The 21,176-nt window shown below is 46.8% G+C and overlaps 1 protein-coding gene across 2 annotated transcripts in view; it reads right to left on the reverse strand.

The window, feature by feature from the left end:
- PTEN (phosphatase and tensin homolog) overlaps window positions 1–18,403 on the reverse strand; it is a 48,438-nt gene extending 30,035 nt beyond the window's left edge. Inside the window, exons 1-2 of one of the 2 annotated variants that reach the window (XM_014259492.2) lie at window positions 18,254–18,403; window positions 2,331–2,415 (exon numbers count right to left, since the gene is read on the reverse strand). In XM_014259492.2, coding sequence (XP_014114967.1) covers window positions 2,331–2,415; window positions 18,254–18,332 — 164 coding nt within the window. In that variant the 5' untranslated portion in view covers window positions 18,333–18,403. The remainder of the gene's footprint in view (window positions 1–2,330; window positions 2,416–18,253) is intronic. The other variant, XM_005530733.3, reaches the window with a different exon arrangement.
- Window positions 18,404–21,176: the final 2,773 nt, after the last annotated feature.

Consider the following 21,176-nt stretch of genomic DNA (forward strand, 5'->3'; position numbering starts at 1 on the left):
TTGAGCATCCAGTTCCCTGCAGCCACTTAATTTACATCTCTGTTTATCTTAATTTGGTTGATGATGCTTTTAGGTGATCACTGCTCCTTTTGATCAGTGTTTATGGACAGCTTAATAATTATATAGGCATTCCAGTACTAAAATCTAATTTACACATATCTACCTACTCAACCACTAAAATGTGTTTTCCTTCATCCAGAAGCTACTGAAATCAATGCTGTGAATGGAAGAGAGCCTTCAAAGACTCCTGCCTATCAATATTTATTTACATTATTTCCATGTTAGATCAGATATTACTAAGAAATTCTTGGCTGTGAGGGTGGGCAGGCCCTGGCACAGGGTGCCCAGAGAAGCTGTGGCTGCCCCTGGATCCCTGGAAGTGTCCAAGGCCAGGCTGGACAGGGTTTGGAGCAGCCTGGGATAGTGGAAGGTGTCCCTGCCCACGGGATAATATATAATAATAAATAATTAATAATAAATATATTATATATAAATATATAATAATAAATAATTAAATACCTTCCAACCAAAACGATTCTGTGACTGATCCAAAGTCCAGCCTTTGACCCTATCCCACAATTTTCAAAGGTGGAGCTCATCAGGGACTGGATATTCCATGAACTTCATTAAAAGGGGCCTCTGACTGCTGGGAAAGAAAGCTGGCTGGAGAGGTGGAGTTTGTGTGTCAGGAGGGACCTTAAAGCCTATCCAGTTCCACTCCCTGCCATGGGCAGGGACACCTTCCACTATCCCAGGCTGCTCCAAGCCCTGTCCAACCTGGCCTTGGGCACTTCCAGGGATCCAGGGACAGCCCCAACCTCTCCAAGCAATGTTATCTTGTGTGAATTAAAGAACACAACTTCCCCCTCTGTTAACAATCCCCCTCCACACACACACCCTCTCTCCATGAGTGCTTCCTGCCCGCTGCACTGACCCTCACTGATCTGCCCAGCTCTGGAGAAGCCATGACTTCTCAGCAAGGCAGCAGAGATTGCAGGCACTGCACTTCCCCCAGCCAGGTCAGCTCCAGGCTCTGACACTCTCAGTGCTATTTGTGGATGGTGATTTTCATCACGACAGTGGAACATGCAAAACCAACCCCCTGGAGCCCAGCTGAGCGCAGCTGTGCAGGGAGCCACTGCCTCCAGACTGTCAGGTGAGGGTGACGAGTCCTCCCAGGGTGGGAACTGAGGAGCTCAGCTCACTTCTGCATCAGCCTGGATGCAATTCCCACAGAAACTCCAGCAGCCCTAGTTCTGCTTCCCAGCAACTGTAGAATCATGGAATCCCAGAACAGGTAGGGTGGGAAAAGACCTTAAAGCCCATCCAGTGCCACCTCTGCCAGGGCTCCAGCCCCATCAGCATCTCAGTGGCCTCTGGACTTGCTCCAAGAGTTCCTCATCCTTATGCTGGAGGCACCAGAATTCCAGGTGGGGTCTCACCTGAGTAGGGCAGAAACCTCCTTGCCCAGACACGCCCATTACCTTCCCTGAAAACCTTCCTGCATGATCCTCCACCCTAAAGGCTGAGTCTCTCACAGACCTATGGAGCTCATGACTCTCTAAAGCACCATGGCTTCAGAAAATCACAACTTTTAATCCTAAAAGCACAAACTTTCTGCAGCTTCTACCAAGTGTTTAGTTTTTAATGCAACCTCTCACACTCTCCAAGTAGGATTTTTTAACTGAATTAATTACATCAGCATTCCTACAACACTCCCCACCTCTTCTTCAATTGTAGCCAGCAGTTTAGAGTAATGACCTTATTTGAAATTAAAAATGACAACCTATAGGTTTGTTATTTTTTTACCAGCAGTAACAGATTTTAGGTCATCTTTCTCCTTGTCCATAATTATTCAACACAGCCAAATCTACAAGCCTTTATTTCAAGTCACCTATATTTACTATTTGAATTCAAAATTTCCTTATCAAGCACTTCATTTATTGATTAAGAAAGGATAAGAGCAAACTTATCCTGAAATACCATCAGCTACCTGAGGAAACTCTTGACACTGAAGAGATGCATGGTTTGGTGTCTTTCTAAAAGTAAATAACCTTTTTATACTCCAACACAACTTACTGAAGTCAGTTTTTTTACACTAAAAAAGCAGATTATATGCATTTGAGATCAACCCAGATCAGCAGCCTGGCCATTTTTTGTTGTTCCCAACATTTTTCAGGAAAGCTATTAAGGCAATATCTATAAGATGCAAAAAATCTCAGCATTTCTACAAGTCAGAACACACAGCCTTCCCTCAGCAGGACATAAATGAGTATAGAAAAGATTATTCCAAGTTTTATAAGTTAAGGAAAAGAAAAATAAAGCCTTACCTTACTACATCATCAATGTTGTTCCGGTACACCCCTTCAAGCCTCTCCGCAGGGAAGCCCATAGCAATTATGTTTGGATAAATATCTGAATATGCAAGTTATGGAAATATTTAGAAAGCATGTGAAATGTCTACAAAAGCATTAAATGCATATTAATTAAATGTGTAGCTGTACCCAAATCAGAGCAACAACTCAAGAGACTGCATGCAACAGATGTAGGGACGTGCAGATCTGAAAAGGATTATATACCTTGCTTATCAAAAAAACCCCAACAATTACCCACTTCTGAGCAAATGTTCTCATTTCTTATTCTGAGGTATCTGCGATTCACTTGCCAAAAGCAATCCAGGAAAAAAAAAATTAAGAAAAGTACCTCTTAACCAAACAAAGCAACGTTAAGGAAGAAGGGCAAATAAGAAAATTTTAAGTTTACATTTAGAGCTGATGTAGTAAAGAACTCACAACTACTAGAAAATTACTGGTATTTATTTTCCCTGTGGTGAAATGATACATGGATTTCTTTTTAAACACTGTTCTAAAAAAGAAAGTCCTCCCAAGTTTAAAGCATTATTAGAAATGATAATGTAGTGAAAAAGCTCAGCTGAAAAGCAAACCAGAAATGAAAGCAGCAGCTCGAAACAGCCCATACCCTGCCACATTAACATACTCCTCCTCAAACTAATTTTAGAAGGAGCAAGAACAAAGCATGATATGTTTGAAGTTGGCCCTGCTTTAAAAAGGGGGGCTGAAGGAGGTGATTTCCAGAGGGCCCTCTCAACCTAAATTATCCCACCCTTTTAAGACTCATTTTTATTTTCATGGTCAAAATATACCAAAGCTCCAAAGAATAATCACATCAGAATGGGAGACACCGCATTGGCTTCCAAGATATTAAAATTCCAGTTACTTGTGCACGAAGAAAAGCCTGAAGTAGGACACAAACTACTTTACTCCACCCTTGCAAAATTCCCACAAGTCCTCAGAGCAGAGCAGCACAGACCAAGTTCTGCATTGACACCATTAACTGCAAGGCTTCAGAAAAACATTAGGAACTGAATACACGGAAATAATGTTCTGTACTCTTGAAAAAAAAAAAATAAAAATTAACGTTTACTGTGTTGTAATCCAAGTATTAATAGACATTGGTCTGCTTGGACCATTCAATAGATCATTTATATAGACAAAGAGAAAAATATGAAAAAGCTTTGGAGTAAGCCAAATAAATATTTGTGGCTGCTTTAAATACAGGCACTGAAACAGGTTTGTGTCTGGTTTCCAGTTTATTCTGTACTTGCCCAAACACTAAAAAACACATATTGGGGAAAAAACCCAGACACCTCAAACATTAAAGTGCTTAACTTAGAGAGCTTGGGATAACCTCAAATCACAAACTTTGAATTTCCCTCTGATCTATTTTACTCAGCAAGCAGTTCACACCTCTTTAATTAACAAAGGTGCTATATAATTAGCAATGTCTTCACTGTTTTATCAGTTATTCCTTGCCATAAACAGAAGAAACTGGTTCTATAATATATTAACTGTGAATTACCTGGCTAATACACCCCATCACTCCCTCCTCCTTCCCAATTTCAGCCTGATTCCTCCCTATTCCCAGTTCCAGCATTTATCCTCCAGAGCCCATCCTCTTGCATCCTGCTCTGAGCAGCGGGGCTACACAAGCTATAAATTACCACAGCAAAATAATCCAGTACATCAGTCTGCTCTCCACAGCAGTTTGTGTAGAAGATGAGCCCTGGTGCTGGCAACAGAGGGAAAACAATTTTGACACATCAAAACAAAACTCAGTTTCAGTTACACTATCACCCATGGGACAGATGCCCAAACTTCACCGAATTGTGAGTGACTTGTTCACATTTGTATTTGCAATCAAGAGCTTTCCTACATTTTTTCAGGCACTGCAGCCTGTGGTTGATGCTCAGATGCTTCTCCTCTCCGAGGGGCTGAGACAGGAGATACTTTCCAGGATTCCCAGCTGGTGCAAGATGGGATCGAGGCAGACACACCCCCCCGAGCCAAGGGAACAGAACATCTTAACAGCAGCGTTCCCAGCCTGCTCACACACTGCTCCAAACACCAAAGCCTCCAAACACGCAGGCACAGGGAGATAAAAAGTTCCAAAATAACCGGGGTGCTCCCAGGCTGTTGGAATCGCGATTCCCGCTTGGCTCCCGGCTCTCCCTGCTCCACTCCTTTGCTCAAGGGCGATGCACGAGGGTGAGGGCACAGCTCACAGCCATTCCTGCTTCCAAACTGCTGCAAGACTGGCTCAAGGATCCAGCAGGCTGGGAAAGCCCTCTAGGATCAGGAGTCCAGCCTCTGACTGATCACCACCTTGACAACCAGGAATCACTGGGAATGCTTAAGCTGATCCATGCATCATCCCTGGCAGTATCCCAGGCCAGGCTGGACAGGGCTTGGAGCAGCCTGGGATGGTGGAATTCCATGGCATGGCATGGCACTGAATGAGCTTTGAAGTCCCCTAAATCATTCCATGATTCTGTGACCACTACAACTCTTTTTACCTTTTAACCAGAAGTGGGAATTGCAAAAGGTGTTCCCCAATATGCCAGTAAAGAAATCAAATGGGGTGTGTGGAGGGGAAATATGAATCCATTTACTGAGGCCACTTTGACATGAGGAAGAACTTCCCTGAAGGGTAACAGAGCACTGGAACAGCTGCCCTGGGAGGGTGTTGAGTCTCTCTGGAGACATTCCAAGCCCACCTGGAAGTGCTCCTGTGTCACCTGCTTCAGGTGACCCTGCCTGGAGAGGGAGTTAGACTGGATGGTCTCCAGAGGTCCCTTCCAACCCCAACTATTCTGTGAGTCTGTGACACTGATTCACTAAAAGTGTTTACTGTGCTCTGGGGCTTTGCAACCTGACAGCACGAAAACCTCAAGTGTTGCTCAAAATTAAATATCCAACAGTAAGCTGAATGGGGATGAAGGGTTGTTTTAAGAAAAACATAATTATTTTCTTAAATAGGCAAGCCAATGTCTCCCCCACCTAAATATAATCGTCCTGAAGCACCTCAGTGATTATCTCAAAGCATTAGACTGGAATGCAGCTCACAGCCACTGCTGACTCACCCTGGTGTCTGCACAGGGCTGGTGCCAAAGGACACGGCCCCAGCGACGCCCTTCCAGGCACCAGGCTGCATCTGCTCCCGTGGAAAGCACGGAGCAGTAATGACAACCCATTCTTACTGCTGAGAAAGAGAATTTGGGGTCTTTTCAACATGTGCTCCTGAGAGCATGGAGAAGAGACAGAACCAACAAATATCCTGAGCTGGCAGGGACCCACAGGGATCACCCAGTCCATCCCTTGGCCCTGCACAAACACCCCAACAATCCCAGCCTGTGCATCCCTGAGAGCATTGTCCAAATGCTCCTGGAGCTCTGGCAGCCTTGACGTGTTGCTTTGAAGCTCCTGTGGTTGTTCCAACAACTAAAGAATGCCTTTGCTTTAGGGAGCAGTAAGATGGAAGAACAGCATGGAAGTGGTGCTGCACAGATGAATTAAATCTCTAAGCAGAAATAGAAGCTTCATCACTTAAGTGGAAAAGCTGTCATAAAGCCAACTTCTTCCACCCATCCTGTGAAAAGATACCCCAAGGCCTGCAAAGGGGATGGTTGTTCCTGCATCCCTCCCAGCCTGTTTTTATTCCCATGCTGGGAAATGAAACCCCTTTGCAGGGACAGGGACAGCCCCTGATGACTGCAAAGACCAGTTCAGGAGCAACTATCCACTGAGCACCTCCTTCAGCAGGCTCTGCTCTCACCAGCCACGCTCAACAGCTCACAGACACCCCTTTTCACACCTCACTTCATTTAACATCGATTTCCAAAGCTGAAATTAAGATACTCACTACTGAGATGAGATTTTGTACACGGGAGCTTGGGAAGCTGGGCTTCCATTCAAAGGAAGAACTCTGAGTCATCATGAAATTGGTAATCATACTACTAATTTTAGAAATCTGGGAGAACTGATCATTGAAAACGTGCAACAAGCTCATTATCAATTCCAAACTTCTTTTTTTTTTAAGACAGGAAAACAAAAATGGAAAAAGCCTCAGTCATTTACTGAGGCTGTTCAACACATGCAAAAACAAAGTCAACCACAGTGGTGTAACTACCAAAATTTCATAGGATCATAGGATATGCTGAGTTGGAAGGAACCCACAAGGATCTACAAGGATTTGAAATGGGCTTTCTAAACAGCATAAAATAAATCCCACATTTTGCCAAAGTAGCTCTTTCCTCAGATACTCATTCCCAAAAACAGTTCTAACAGTTTTGAAAGTACTCACTCCTTCCTCAGTGTTGTAAACATGGAAGCTGCGATTTTAGTTTAGTGCTGATAAAAAAAAAAAAAATACCATGGAGAGACTCATGATTGTAGAACCACAAATATCCTCAGCTGGAAGAGATCCCCAAGGATCATCCAGTCCAGCTCCCAGCCCTGCCCAGAGCCCCCAACAATCCCAGCCTGTGCATCCCTGGCAGCGCTGTCCAAACGCTCCTGGAGCTCTGGCAGCCTCAGGCCGTGCCCATTCCCTGGGGAGCCTGGGCAGTGCCAGCACCCTCTGGGGGAAGAGCCTTTCCCTGATCTCCAGCCTGAGCCTGGCCTGGCACAGCTCCAGCCCTTCCCTGGGTCCTGTCCCTGTCACAGAGAGCGGAGCTGCAGCCCCTGGTGAGGTCTGAGCTCAGTCTCCTCCAGCTGAACAAATCCAGTGCTCCCAGCTGCTTCTCATGCAGCTGCTCCAGACCCTTCCCCATCCCCATGTCCCTCCCTTGGTCACTCTCTGGCAGTTTTACATCTTTTCTGTACTCTGGTGCCTCATGACACACAGGCAGAACACCAGAACACTGCTCTCCACTCAAGTTCTTATCACCAACTACAGAACTCCACTTCCAAAGGAGCCGAGACAACACTGCGCTGTGCCCAAGGAACCTTAAAATCACAGCACCCAATTATCTTCTAAATCACCCAATGCCACAATGATGCTTTGTCAGTACTGAAACCAGACCAATGCAAATAACCCATGTGCCACTTCAGAAATGCCTTTGCTATAATGCTGCTCACAGATTGAACAAAACATTCTCCTTAAAGCCTGAAATCATTCCCACATTGCTGAAGATGACAGTCTTTCCAGTTGCTATGAGAAAAAATCCTGGATCATTATGCAAATCAGCTGTTATAATCACTTTCAAAAATAGCTGTCTATATATTCACATTATGCCAAGACCAAATTAAAGAATATGCAGTATACACTTGCAATTCTTTACATACATGGAGATATAAAAGTAAATTACTCATGCTGGTCCTGTAAGTGATTTTGCTCACAAATTCAGACTTTTTCCTAATAATGGAAGGTGGCCAAAAAAGCATAGCAAAATATTTACCAATTCTTAATTCTTAAACAGTCACAAGGAAGCTGCAAAAACCAACAGCTGCAGCTTTTTCTGCAATGATCAACATTGTCAATTAGTAGCTATAACATCATTAGAATGTCTGAGTGTTTTTATGAAATCCTGTATTTCCAAGTATTTAACCCCTGATCCTCACTCCACTCATTAAGGTGGCTACAACAGGAAAACAAAGAGCAAATGACCTCATCTCCTACTTTACAGACAGGCCAGAGCACGCAGTGTTTCAGAATTTACACACAGAATTTACTTTTTAAACCCAACATTGAGACAGGTTTTACATCAAAACACAAATTAAAAAGAACTTTAAAACTCATAGCCCTTTGCAATCTTACAAATCTTTTTATTAGGGCCTGGAACAAAAGGAGAAGGGGGAATGGCTTCCCACTGACAGACAGTAGGTTTATATTGGATATTGGGAAGAAATCCTTCCCTAGGAAGGTGGGGAGACCCTGGCAGAGGCTGCCCAGAGAAGCTGTGGATACCCCTGGATCCCTGGAATGTTCACTATCAGGATGGACAGGGCTTGGAGAGACATGACAGCATGGATTATCTCCTTGCCTATGGCAGGGGGTGGAACTGGATGAGCTTTCAGGTTCCTTCCAGCCCAAACCATTTTGGGATTCTGTGAATCAAAGGCTTCAGGAAGACCTACCAAGCATTACATTTCATCTTTCTTTAGAACAGAAATTTCAAAGAAGCTGAGTGCTCCTGAAGCTGTGAATGATGGGGCTGTTCAAGTTGCACTCTGGGGCTAAAAACCTTACTGTACACCCTGAACCCGACACCTGCACGTAAAACAACAACAGTCCATTTCTCCCAACCCTCAGCTTCCAGCTCCCAAACAGGAGCTTCATTTAACAAAGAACAGACTTAAATCAGGGAATCTACAGCCTGAAAAAAAGCTTCTCGACTGCCAGGAATGCTAATTTTCACTTCCAGTTCAGGCAGGGAAGGTTTGGCCTTGCTTTAATCTGCTCCCCACCAGCCCACTCCTCATCTGCTGCCAGCTCTGCTCCGTGTCACCCCTCACCCTCCTGCCTGCGAGGGGACCCAGCCACCAGCGCGGGGTGGCCAAGCTGTCACTGCCAAGTCCCGTTTGACAGCGAAGCCCGGGAGCAGAGGCACAGCATGGCTTTGAAGTCTCTCAAAGTTGCTTTGTTGTCTGAATTTGCCTGCAGTTTTCAGGAACTCTGGCTGCAGGAGCCGTGTGAGGCGGTCTGGCGGCACAGCTGGGCCTGCCAGCGACGAAACGTTCGCCTGGTGACCTCCAGCCCTTTAACTCCAGCTTAAACAAGTCCACAGAGCAACAGCAAGAGAGAAAAAAACCAGCACTGTTCTAACTGTTCAACAGCTTGACAGCCTGGAGCTACGGGGGGAGTGTTACAAGAAGTGTCCACACTCCATCCTCAAACAGATTTAAGAGCCCTGACAAATGGCCAAGCTCTTATTAGTGCCATTTGCTTGACAGCATCCCAACAACAAAAAAGAAAATGACATAGGAAAATATACCCAGACAAATCTAGAATACTTCCCTGACATACATGCTGTTTAAGCTGTAGCCATGACTGCTTTCTTTATTTAACAGGCAGCATTTCCACTAGCCAGCATGAAATGCAAAATAAGTTTAGTATTTTTCTATGAGCCTGGATCATCAGGAAGTATGGAGGAAATGAACAGGAAGAAAGTTCTTCAGAGCAAAGGAGGATTCCTTGTAGCCAGCCAGCTGCACTTGTCAACTCTACCATCTGTGCCTTGAAGAACAAGCAAAGGGACCAACTCAGATGTGGCTGAAACATTTTATCATTTAGAAAAAATGTATTTAACCCCTTGATACTCCATATTCCAACAAGGACTCTTTTTTTCCCCATTCTTTAGTTTTTTTAAGCTTTCAGCCTGCAATTTAAATGCAACAGCCTGGATAAGGGTTAACTGCAACTCCTTCACATCCAGGAGGCAAACCTGTCCACATGAGGCCATGGGGCTGACAGCAGGTCTGGAGGGGACCTCAAATTTCCACAGCATAAAGAAATAAATCAGAAGCCACCTCAAGAAGATATGTCAGATTGTCTACACCCACAACTCACTTCTGGACCTGCTTATTGTATTGCATTTGGGAGGTCATCCCAGAGCAAGAGTCCCTACCTTCATTTGTGAGGTGTTGGAAATATGTCCAGGAACTCTCAGCCATACAGAGGCTTTGCTGAACAGGTAATGGGGTCACGTTAAGATTGGGGAAAAAACCCCACAGTCCTCACAGCACAAATAGAAAAAATGGTAACAAAGGCATGAAAGATGATGGGCTGCTCTGGAGAACAGCTTGTACTGACAAAGGCTGAGAAAAAGGCACCTGCTACTTCCATTTCAAAATGGTCTGGAATCATAAATACAGATACAAAAGCATGCAGATAGTAAAGGTAACATGAGCTCTTGTGTAGAGCTGCAAGAAGTGTTTGGACAATGCTCTTAGACACAGGGTGGGATTGCTGGGGTGTCCTGTGCAAGGCCAGGAGCTGGACTTTGATGATCCTTGTGAATCCCTTCCAACTCATGAAACCCCTCTAAAATAGCTGACTATATTAAAGGACACAGAAAAGCTGCTCTTTCCATTCAGAAAGAGCTAAGAGCAAATGGGAACATAACAAATGAAGCATCAGACTCTGTACTATTGATGCCAGGTTTGACAGAACTCTTCAGCTGTGATGGCAGAATTTGGGCCTCCAGTTCCTAACTCAACCCCAAATCCAGACCTACAATCCCAACAGATTTCCAGAGGGAAAGATGCAGAGGTCCAGTAAAGGAGGTTCTTTTATTTCTGCTGACACTGTGGAAGAGGCTACACCCCATCTTTCCATAGCCAGCCCAGCATCCCAACAAGCTGCAACAACATATGGTGGCCCAAGGACAATGGAGCAGAATCCCAGGACCACTGAGGCTGGAAAATCCTCTGGGATCATCAGATCCAATGTGTGACTGAGCCCCCTCCTGTCACCCAAACCAGAGCATCTGGTGCCACATCCAGGTGTGCACATGAGGTGAGACAGGGACTGAGCAGAGGAACCAGTGCTGTGAGGAGCTGGACTGCCACATCTCAATTTGAGTTTTTAAGTGCCAAACTGACCTGTTTTAACCACCAACCCAACTTAGCATGAGCTCTTTCAAGCAGAGCTATGAGCTGTCACCGTGTGTTTCCAGCACACCACCCCACTTTGCAGGATCTCCCTGAACCACCACTGTGTACTTAAGCATGTCCTAACCTCAAACACCCCCAGAAAAACACAGGAATTTTATTCAGTAAAGAGAAGCCAGCACAGAAGAGTCACTACTTTGATATTTACTGACAGGAAGTGAAAAATGGCTCAGACTCAACTTTTTGCAAGCCTGAAAGAACATCCAAAACTTTCAGAGACAAGGGAATTTAAAATAGCTATCGGTCTGGAGGACAAATACAGCAGACTAAAAACCTTCATAGAACAGAAATTACAAAAAAGTAGACTTTGTATGGATTTATCAAACCTTAATCAAAAGCAGATAAAGGTGAGTGGCCAAACTAGACACAAGACCATTCTAATAAACCATTCCTCCAACAGTAAGCCCCAAGTAGATAATTTTATCCAAATGAGATCTGGTGTTTCCCTCCTCTAAATGTTAGCATAAAAAAAGGGACATTACTTCTCTAACTCACCCACACAAGAAATGAAAGAACAGAAGAAACACAACTCCTCAGTTGTAGCCCAATATATACCCAGGCAATGCAATGAATTAAGCAGAGGCCTCTAAGAAAATTAATCATGCAATTAAAAGCTATTATACTACAGCTCCACAAAGGCAGAATTAAGTTTATAAAGACGTTTCTTAAGCACTTCACTACAAAAAACTGGATATTAAGCAGTTTTTCTGCACTGCTGCGCGCTGGGGCTGTGGAGCTGGGAGTTCATCTTTAAAGGGAACAATGCCAGCTTTTGCAATAGTCATCATCCCAAACACAGAGCAGTTGAGTTTAATTTTTTTAGCTGCACAGTCAATTACCATTTGAATCACAGAGCCACCACTTGAGCTACATTGCCTAAGAATCGTTATTAAGATAACCTAGATTTATGCAGCATGATACAGGGCCTAATTGCACAATTATTTACTTCCATTCTACAAAAATGCCTTTTTTTATTTTTTTTTTTATCCCAGGGCCTCACAGGCAAGACAGCAAACAAGGCGGATGACGACAGGAGCAAAGAGGATGCTGGCTTGAATTAGAAACTGGAACAAGGATTTGTTTACATCTGAAATATCAACCTGGGCCTAAGACACATCTAAAAACTAACAGAACCCAAAGCAGAGTCAACCACCCACAAATAATCCATGTTTCAGAAGACATCCTGCTCTACAGGGCTGCACATTTCCAAATAAATTCCCTTCTTAGAGCACAGAAATCACCATTCCAGTAACTCCCAGGAAAGCACAAACTTCCACAGCTTTAATCCCAAAAAATCTTCACCCAAGTGCCAAATCAGAGGAGCCCACACCTCCCTTAGGATTTAAGATGAGGCAGAGGGCATATCCAGGAATTACTGGATACACAACTCCAGGCTATATCCAATTTTCCCCCCTGAAAAAGCCATGCAATAAATTAATCTTCAACATCCACCCTGTATCAGGTATAGCAAATGAATAAAAATCACACAGAGCTCTGAGTTGCTCCAAACTAGAAAGGAGCTGGGCTTTGGAAGGGAGTTAGTTATGAGTAATGACAGTATCTTTGGCCTCTAATGTAATTAAGGGATTTGACAGCTCGGCTGCCTATTCCCTCCCTTCTCTTCCAGTTTGTCTGAACACAACAACTGTCCTTTAAATCATTATATAACAACCATTTTCCTGTTTAAACCTGTTATAGTGGATGACTCTGGCTAAGGTACCAGGGTATAATTTGTCAGCTTATGCAGCATTAATATGACAACAACATTAATCCATTAAAAATATAATTTCATTTAAGGAACTATTCAGCAATTCACAACCAGAAAAAACTTGGTAGACAGAAGCTTTACATATAAAATTTCAACTTTGTATTTGTACTCCCTGAAGTTTAGTTTTGGCTTTATGCTTTTTAGCACAGAGGGGTTTTAACACAACACCCTTTCAGCCATATTATTACTGAATAAATTATATCAATTGCTTCCACACCAAAGAGGACTTGGGTGTCCAAACCAAGGACAAGGAAGAGAATGGAAAATACAGCCACCTCTCTTCTGGGAGAAAATTAAGACAATTCTGTGCTCCTCTACACAGTATTTTAAGACATCAATACTCACTGTCTCTACAGCAGACACCAGGCTCCACAACACTTTGGTAAGACAAGCAAGTTCTTCTTGGTGTCTTAAGTGTTGCACTGGGTAGCAACAGGAATTTTGTCCTAAAGAAATCTGTCAGCCCCAGCCTAGCAGTCATCACGAGCCAACTAATCTGTGTGCATGCATTATACTGCAGCAGCAACAGCAGTTCCAGTGTTGCATAAGCTCCACACTCACAGCTACATCCTCTCCCAGGTCAGAGGAAGGCAGATGGAATGATCCCGTGGACAGAAAGGCCTTCCTGACTAGCAGAGATTCCTAGAAAGATGCATTTCCAAAATTCACCACCCTCCAAGACTCCAGCTGGACCCGGCGCTGGTGCTGGCCAGCCAACCACACAGAGTAAACGTGGGGTGGGATTTTCACAAGTCCTCAACAGTGACAGAACTGTCCTCACCGAGCAAACCCCACAGAGTAACTCCTCAAGTGCCAACACCTCATCAGTCTTAGTGTAAGCAAGAGGAAACTTGGATTTTTCCTTAATAAAGGAACACTCAGACCCAGGGCTGGTCCTAGCAAAGCTGGCACTTGATTCAGCATTACCCTCTTCACATTCAACAGCAAAGCTCTGGATGTTCTGAGGACTTCACACAATTAACTGAGCTTAAAACCAGGCTCCAATCATTCATCACTTTGGCTGGGCTTTTTTTAAGAGGTCACCATGTAAGAAATACTATACAAGGTTCACTCATTTCTCTGCCCACCTTGAGAAGAACACACAGCCACCACTTCAGCAGCTTCTGTCCACTTAAAAGTGTGCACAGACAGGTATTTTTTAATTTGAGTTGAGCTTGTGCAAACAGTCTCCACATACACTGATAATTTCTGATGATCCAAGCTGAAGCATTTCCCTAAGAATCCTGCACTACACTTAAGCAAGTGCTGTAATTTGTGAGGGCCTCTTCTATGTCCCTTTCTGAATAAAAGCAGTGAAAAAGCAGGGCAGGAAGGGGCTGGGTGACCCTGGATAGGATTGCACCACACAGCACCTGCTGGAGTGTGGGGTTTGAAGGCTTCAGCTGCCCAACATCCCTATCCACACAACTATGGCAGTATGCCACAGGGTTTGGGGTTTGCTGGGTTGTGAGGAACAGTAAACGACCTAGCCATGTCTAAGCCCAGAAGAGGAAATGCAGAAACACATTTGCAGCAATCACCACCTTGCTTTCTCCATCTGGACAGGTCAAAACCCTTCATCCTTGCTAAGTGCAGAAAGAGCAATCTTCCTGGGATCAAACACATCCTGTAACAAGCAAGGAACTGAAACTCAGATGAGTCCCCAGCCAGCAGGGATGCTGGAGTGCTGTCTATGCAAACAGACTTCTGGGATGAATTCAGAGCAAAACTGGCACTAATCTTGTCCAAAACCCAACATCATACCAGACTCCAGAAGCAAAATGAGTCTGTCGGGCTCTAAACGCTGCTAAGTAACATGGTTTACTTCAGAACAAAGAAATACTTTCCCACCAATAAAATGCATTGCTAGTTGGTCTCCTAGTTTCTGCTAAACCCTCCCAGTGCTTGTGTGCAAGACAAACTTGTTACAAAACCTCTAACAAACTTCATTTTTAAAATGAGACCAAGTCTTCTAAACAAATGGCATTTCCAGCTCAGGCTCTATTTTTAAACACGGTATGAACTTCATGCCACTAATTCACTTGTTTTTTTCCTGGAAGCTGAGCCATTTTGAGTCAAGTCCCATAATTTAAAATTTCATTAAAAATGCAAAGAGCTTTAGGACTGCAAATAGCATAAAGCAGTAAGAGATTCTAAGCAGCTTCCTCCCGCAATTTCAGCGTTCCCTGCCTTTCATTCCATGAGACAAACGACGTGTGAGACGTGTAAATTGCACCCAACATCTCATCTCGCCTGAATGTTGCTGCAGTTTGTACCACTATGTAGGTCACGAGCTCCACATGCTTCAGTCAAGCCCTGGGCTCAGCCTAGCTGCCCATTTTCACCCCTATCAGAAGGCCTGGGGACACGAGACAAAGTTTAACCCGAGCTAGGACGGGCAAAAGAAGCAGTTAACACGATTTTTTTCCCACTTGCTAAACTCAGTTACACACAGAGCTCTTAAGGCACAGGCAATCTACACACTGCTGCATGGAATTGTTTTCTCTCTGCTGTTCCCTGCACTAATTGGGACATTACCAAGCTGCACAATTTCAGAAATTACCCACAGAGTGCCTCAGAAAACATTCTGGTGCTTGCAGCATCAGGAAATGCAACCATCAGAGATGAAAGAAGTGAATCCAAACTTTCCTTCTCACCCATGTGCACCAGAAAGTATCAAGTACCACAGAAATTAATTAGAAATCCAAATAAACCAGAAAGAAATATCTGAAGTATTAAACAGCTGATTTCATCTCTACCTTTAAAACCCTTTCTTCTAAGTTCATAATATTTTTTTCCAAGATGTGCATAAAGACTGCTCAGAGAGAACATCTGATTAGATGAAAAGCAGTAGCAGTGTGGTTTTTAAAGACACACAGGCCCATTTTCATACTCTGCACAGATTTTGGGAAGATGCTATCTCCCTTTGCTGAAATCCCACACTACACACACAAGGATTCTTAACCAACTCCTCAGGAACTGAGAGTTCCAAGCACAATGTCCTGTAATGCACATACAACAAGATCACTTTTAAAAGGATCTGACACAGCCCAGACAAGGATTCTGGCACTCCAGCACCTCACCCAGCCTGCCTTCAGCACCCAGGAGTTCCTGCAAGGCCTTTGGATAATATACATACCCAAAAGTCTCTGGCCACAGGGGACACCAAGACAGAAAGCTTCCCTCAGAGAAGGCTAGGAGAAAGGGCAGAGCACAGAACACAAGCACCCCACCTGCATTCACTACAATTCCTTTCACTCTTGAGCTCCCAAAGCCCAGGAGATCACCAGCTGCTGAGGGTTCTGGAGCTACAGGAGGAAGCCAGAACTCCATTTCCCATATCCCAGCCAAGTGTCCAAATCATTGGGCTGCCCAACTCCTGGCTGCCTCTCCCTTTTAGCTGGACAGAGGCGTCTATCCTGAACTAACCAGGCATCTCTAACAGCTGGTCCTCCTGCCATGCCTTGCTGAACAGCACACTTGGCCTTCATATTTTCTCTTTTTTCCCCTTAATACCACATGGTTGGAGAGATAAATCCATGGCCATGTGTGTAAGGAATAAATAGGTTATTTCCCAGCTACCAGGAACGGTGAGCAACATTTCCATCAGAGCTCTGCAAAAAGAAGCCCGCACAAAGTGATTAAAAAAATTCAACTTTCGCTTCTGCGGCAACATCAGTCTTCAAGCAAAGCCATGGCACTGCACAGGCAGAAGTCTTCATTCATTACTTATCTGTTCAAAATGTGCAGCTACAAAAAAATCCACCTCTTCCTATGATATTTTTTTCTATCATTAAAGAAACCATACCATCTTTTCCATAAATTTCATGGCAGAACTGCAGCCAGCTGCTCCTTTTAGAAATGCCAGCATAAGCCCAGTGTAATGGCCTGGTTCTTTAACACAAAATTATAAGGATAAAAATAAAAAATAAGCAATCAGTTCCATCTGACACATCATTAGGAAATCTCGAGCAAGGAAGTCGAGGTTCAACAGTCACTAATTTCGTTGCTGGGAGCATATGACCAGTTAAAAAGATGTGTTTGGGTCAAAATATCTCTCTCTACCAAGTGCACATCTGGGCAAAGATACCTGAAACACCAAACTCTTCAACTGAGAAGGCAAAACCTTTTGGTTTTGTCACCACTTAACTCTTTCCATAATGCCAACAGCCAACAAAATCACCAAGTGCAAACACCTAAAAATCCAGGCCTAAATATATTTTTATCACCAACATAACGCAGGAATAATGAACCAGACCTGCTGGGCTCTTAATTAAAAGCTAAGCAGCTACTTGATAAAGTCCAGAACCTTTCAAGTTGTTTTAAAGCCACCAAAATTTTAGGCCAAGGCTCAGTGCAAAAGCAAGAGCTCTGTACCAGCGGCAGCTTTTATCAGCTTTGTTCCTGCTCAAAAACTGGATTTATTTAGAGCACTTGCTCAGACCAGGATGCAATTGTTCCAAACCCCAATATTTCCACCTAATCCTGTTGCAGAACAGAAACATCTCTCCACAGAGAGAAGTCCAGCTCTGAGCACTATTGTCAATATTCGTTTTTCCAACTTCTAAGCAAAGTTCTTACCCCAAAAATCTTTCCCACGGCACCAATCTTTCCCCACCAAGCAGCAAGGCCCTGTCCACAGCAGAGCCCCTACCCACCATGAACCCTGCAGGGCATTCCAAGCTAAACATCTGCCTGACGAAGCTCCAGCACATTTGTTCCAAAGGCCACCAAAACGGCACACCGGGTTTTGCCTCATTAGCCGTAAATGCACGCTAATTACTTATTCCAGAATAAATATTCTATACAATCCACCGCGATGAGACCCGGTGCGCTCTCGTTTGTGACACATCCTCGTGCAGTTCACCGGTAAAAAAAAAAAAGATGAATGGTGGGATTTGGTTGGTTTTTAGCTTTTTTTAATTTGGAAGGAGCGATTGCCATCTCTTGTCATGGAGAGCCTTGCTGCATCCTAAGGTACAGCTCTGACTTAGCGGAGGGCTGGAAATCAGGGCAGAGGACACAGGCTTCGACTGAAGCAACCCGAGGGAAGCCACAGGCCTGCCATGATTATAATCGCAATTCAAGACGAGTTACTAAATTAAAAAAAAAAATAAAAAAAAAATAAAAATAAAAATAAAGCGCTGCGGACACAAATCACGGCGGGTCGGGCGCATTTGGTGCGTGAGCCCAAAAGCCAACAGAGCCGGAGATAAGCGGCTGCTCCGGAGCGGGCAGGGGCTCCAGGGCCGGGGGGAGGGGGGGGCATTGCCCTTCGGCGGCTCGGGGGGGGGCCGCGGGCCGGCCGGCAAGGAGCGCTGGCGTTAATCCTGGAGCTCCCGTTAATCTGCCGGGCCCGGACAAAAGGCGGCCGAGGCGGCGGCGGCGGCGGGGGAGGGCGCGGCGGCCCGGGCGAGCCCCGGCGGCGGAGCGGCCCGGGGCAGCGCGTTAGGTAACGCCGCGCGGGTCTGATGCAATCGCGGGACGTGCGGGAGCAGGAGCGGGAGGAGGATACAGGTCAGGTCCAGGTCGAAGCCATCCTCCTGGTATCGCCTTTTGTTCCTGCTGACGATCTCTTTGATGATGGCGGTCATGTCTGGCAGCCGGGGGCCGCTCCGGGGCAGCGCGCAGGGCCCGGGCGGCGGCCGCGAGGCACCACCGGGCGGCCCCGGGCGCTGATGCTCCGGCGGCTCAGCCCCGGGCGGGCCCGGCTCCCGGCGGCGGCACCGGCTGCTGCTCCCTCCTCCTCCTCCTTCTCCTCCTCCTCCTCCGAGCGCGTCGGGAGCCGCGCCGAGCCCCTGCGGGCGGTGCCGCCGCCGCCGCCGTGTTTGGGGCGAGCGCGGCGGCGGCGGGGGGAGCAGCTCTGCGGCGCTCCGGGCCCCGGCAATGGTGACAGCGACGCGGGGCGCGCCCCCGGCCCGGCCCCGCTCCGCTTCCCGCCCCGGGGGCCGGGCGGTCGCTCCCTCGGCTCTTCCCGGCGGCGGCTCCTCAGGGCGGCACGGCCGCGCTCATCCCCCGGCCCGCAGCGCTCGCCGGCGCGGGGCGCCCATCATGGCCGCGGCTTCCGAGAGGGACGGCGGGCGGCGCCGCCACGCCCACGCGACGCATCCGCCAACACACAAAGTAGTCCCTCCCACCCCGCCACCGGAGAAGCGGAGAAGCGGCGGACCGGGGGGACCGGGAACCGGATCTCACTGCGCTCGCCTCCCGTACCTCTCCTCCCGTCGGGCCCCCCTCGCCCCCCGGAGGGGGCGGGGGAGGGGGGGGGGTGGGCGGGGGGCGGGGGGATACGGGCGGTAAAGTGAGACGGCAGCGGTGGTGCTGCGTTAGGTCACGTGGGCGCTCGCGGCGGCGCCTCCCCCGCGGGCGGAAGTGGCCGTGAGGGGCCGTGAGGGGCCCGCGCGGTCCTGGGGCCCCCCGAGCCCCTCAGAGCCCCTCAAAGCCCCCGGGACTCCCGCTCGCCCGCCTCTCCTCCTTCCTCAGCTGAGCTGGGCGGGAAGAAGCAAGGGACAGAACGAGCTCGGTGCGGCCCCGCGGGGAAAAGGAAGGGGGGGGGCGGTCAGCCCGGCGTCTTGAGGGAGCTCGCCTTCCTCCCCTCACGCCCCCCGGGGCTGGTGTGGAGCGGAGAAGCCGCGGTGAGCGAGCGCCTGTCGCCCCCTGCAGCCACCGGGAAGGGGGCTTTGGGCCACCTGCTGCCCTCGGAATCGCAGAATCGTTAGGGTTGGGAAAGCTCTCCAGGATCATCGACTCCAAGCTGTTCCCGATGCCTGCCTTGTCCCCAGCCCAGCGCACTGAGTGCCACGTCCTACCCTTCCTTGGACACCTCCAGGCATGGAGACTCCCTGGGCAGCCCCTGCCAAGGCCTGAGCACCCATTCCATGAAGAAATTCCTTCTGATGTCCTCGGGGTAGCCAAGCTCGGGGACTGGGACGTGACAGTCCCCCCAGGTCAGGCCGTCTGGCCCAGCAGCCCGTGGTATTTCCATGGAGCTTTCTGTCCCACTCCGTTCTGTTTCCCACACTGATAATAATTACCCTGGCAGGGAGAAAGTCCCGTTTGTAAATCTCTAAGTCACTCTTTGTAACTCTTTAAAACATTAGGAGACAAAGCCCATCGTACAAGGCTCTTCTTACTCTAGTAACTTTCTGGGAATTAGCAGCGTTCATGTTTTGCAGGAAAACGACCTTTAAGGGCTCCAAATAAAGTGGAACATCAGGTGGAGGGATTTCCCAGGCTGCTGCAGCCTCCAGCCTTTGCAAATGCTCTATTATATAATTCCTTTCAGAAACGTATCAAGTTGCATCTTGAGATGTTTTGCCACCACTATTCCCACTGCGAAGCCGTTCCCAGAACCTTCTCCTGGTTTTCAGGCTAAATATATTCGGGACTGGTCTGCATCCATTTATCCTTGTGCCAACACTGGCCTCAAAGAGAACTTTGTGCTCTCCCAGGCACAGGGGTCCCTCTTGGCCCCCTTGATTTCCTCACTCCCCCTTTCCTCCAGCTGCAAACCCCAAACTGATAAAACTGTGGCTGCCCCTGGATCCTGGGAAGTGTCCAAGGCCAGGTGGGAGCAACCTGGGATATTGAGGAAGGTGTCCCTGCCCATGGCACGGGGAGGAATGAGCTGGATTGAGGTTCCCAGCCATCCCAACTCATTCTATGTTCGATTTTTAATTCATGTTTCCACCTCCTGGATCTGTCTTTATGTGGGACGTGCTCCCCATGATCCAAGGCATGCCAAGGGCTTGGGGACAGAGCTGCCACAAAACCACCTTTTCCCTCCAGTATAACCCCATTTATTCTCCATCCACTGGAGTTGTGAATGGAAAGCCCACCTGAACATTGGGAAGGAATCCCAAATTCAGTCACAATCCTGATCACAATCCCTCAATATTTGGATAAACAGGAGCCCATTCCAATCCACACCCTCTGCATCGCCACGACCCTGCTGGCTTCTGAAACACTGCACTTCCCCACATCTTTAAAAAGTATTTTTCCATGGGAGTTTTTTCAGAGGTTGCCACCACAGCAGTGATAAAACGTAGGTTTTGAGCTGCTTTTCCTCGTGTGTGTGTGTGTTTGCATTTCTCCTTAATTGCAGCAAAACAGATGTCCCTTTATTTTCAGGAGTGGGAAGAAAACCAGAAGGGTCCCAAGTATTTTCCTCCAGGAATGAACGAACACAATGGTGAACATGAACTGAAAAACAAAAACCTCTAAAAGATTATAATCTTTTTTTACCATCAAAGCCTGCAGGAGCAGCATGAAAGGGAGGACTTGCCTGATCAAATCAAAATAATTTCTTCCGTGAAGAAATTCCTGCTGATGTCCCACCTGAACCTCCCCTGGCACAGCCTGAGGCCATTTCCTCTTGTCCTGTTGCTGGAAAATCTTGGCTCGAGAGCACAAGGGCTGAAGAGAAATTGCCAAAACTT

The sequence above is a fragment of the Pseudopodoces humilis genome, chromosome 9 (genome assembly GCF_049639895.1).
Source record: "Pseudopodoces humilis isolate 2021_Gansu_Grassland_sample_001 chromosome 9, ASM4963989v1, whole genome shotgun sequence".
Classification (NCBI taxonomy): Eukaryota; Metazoa; Chordata; class Aves; order Passeriformes; family Paridae; genus Pseudopodoces; species Pseudopodoces humilis.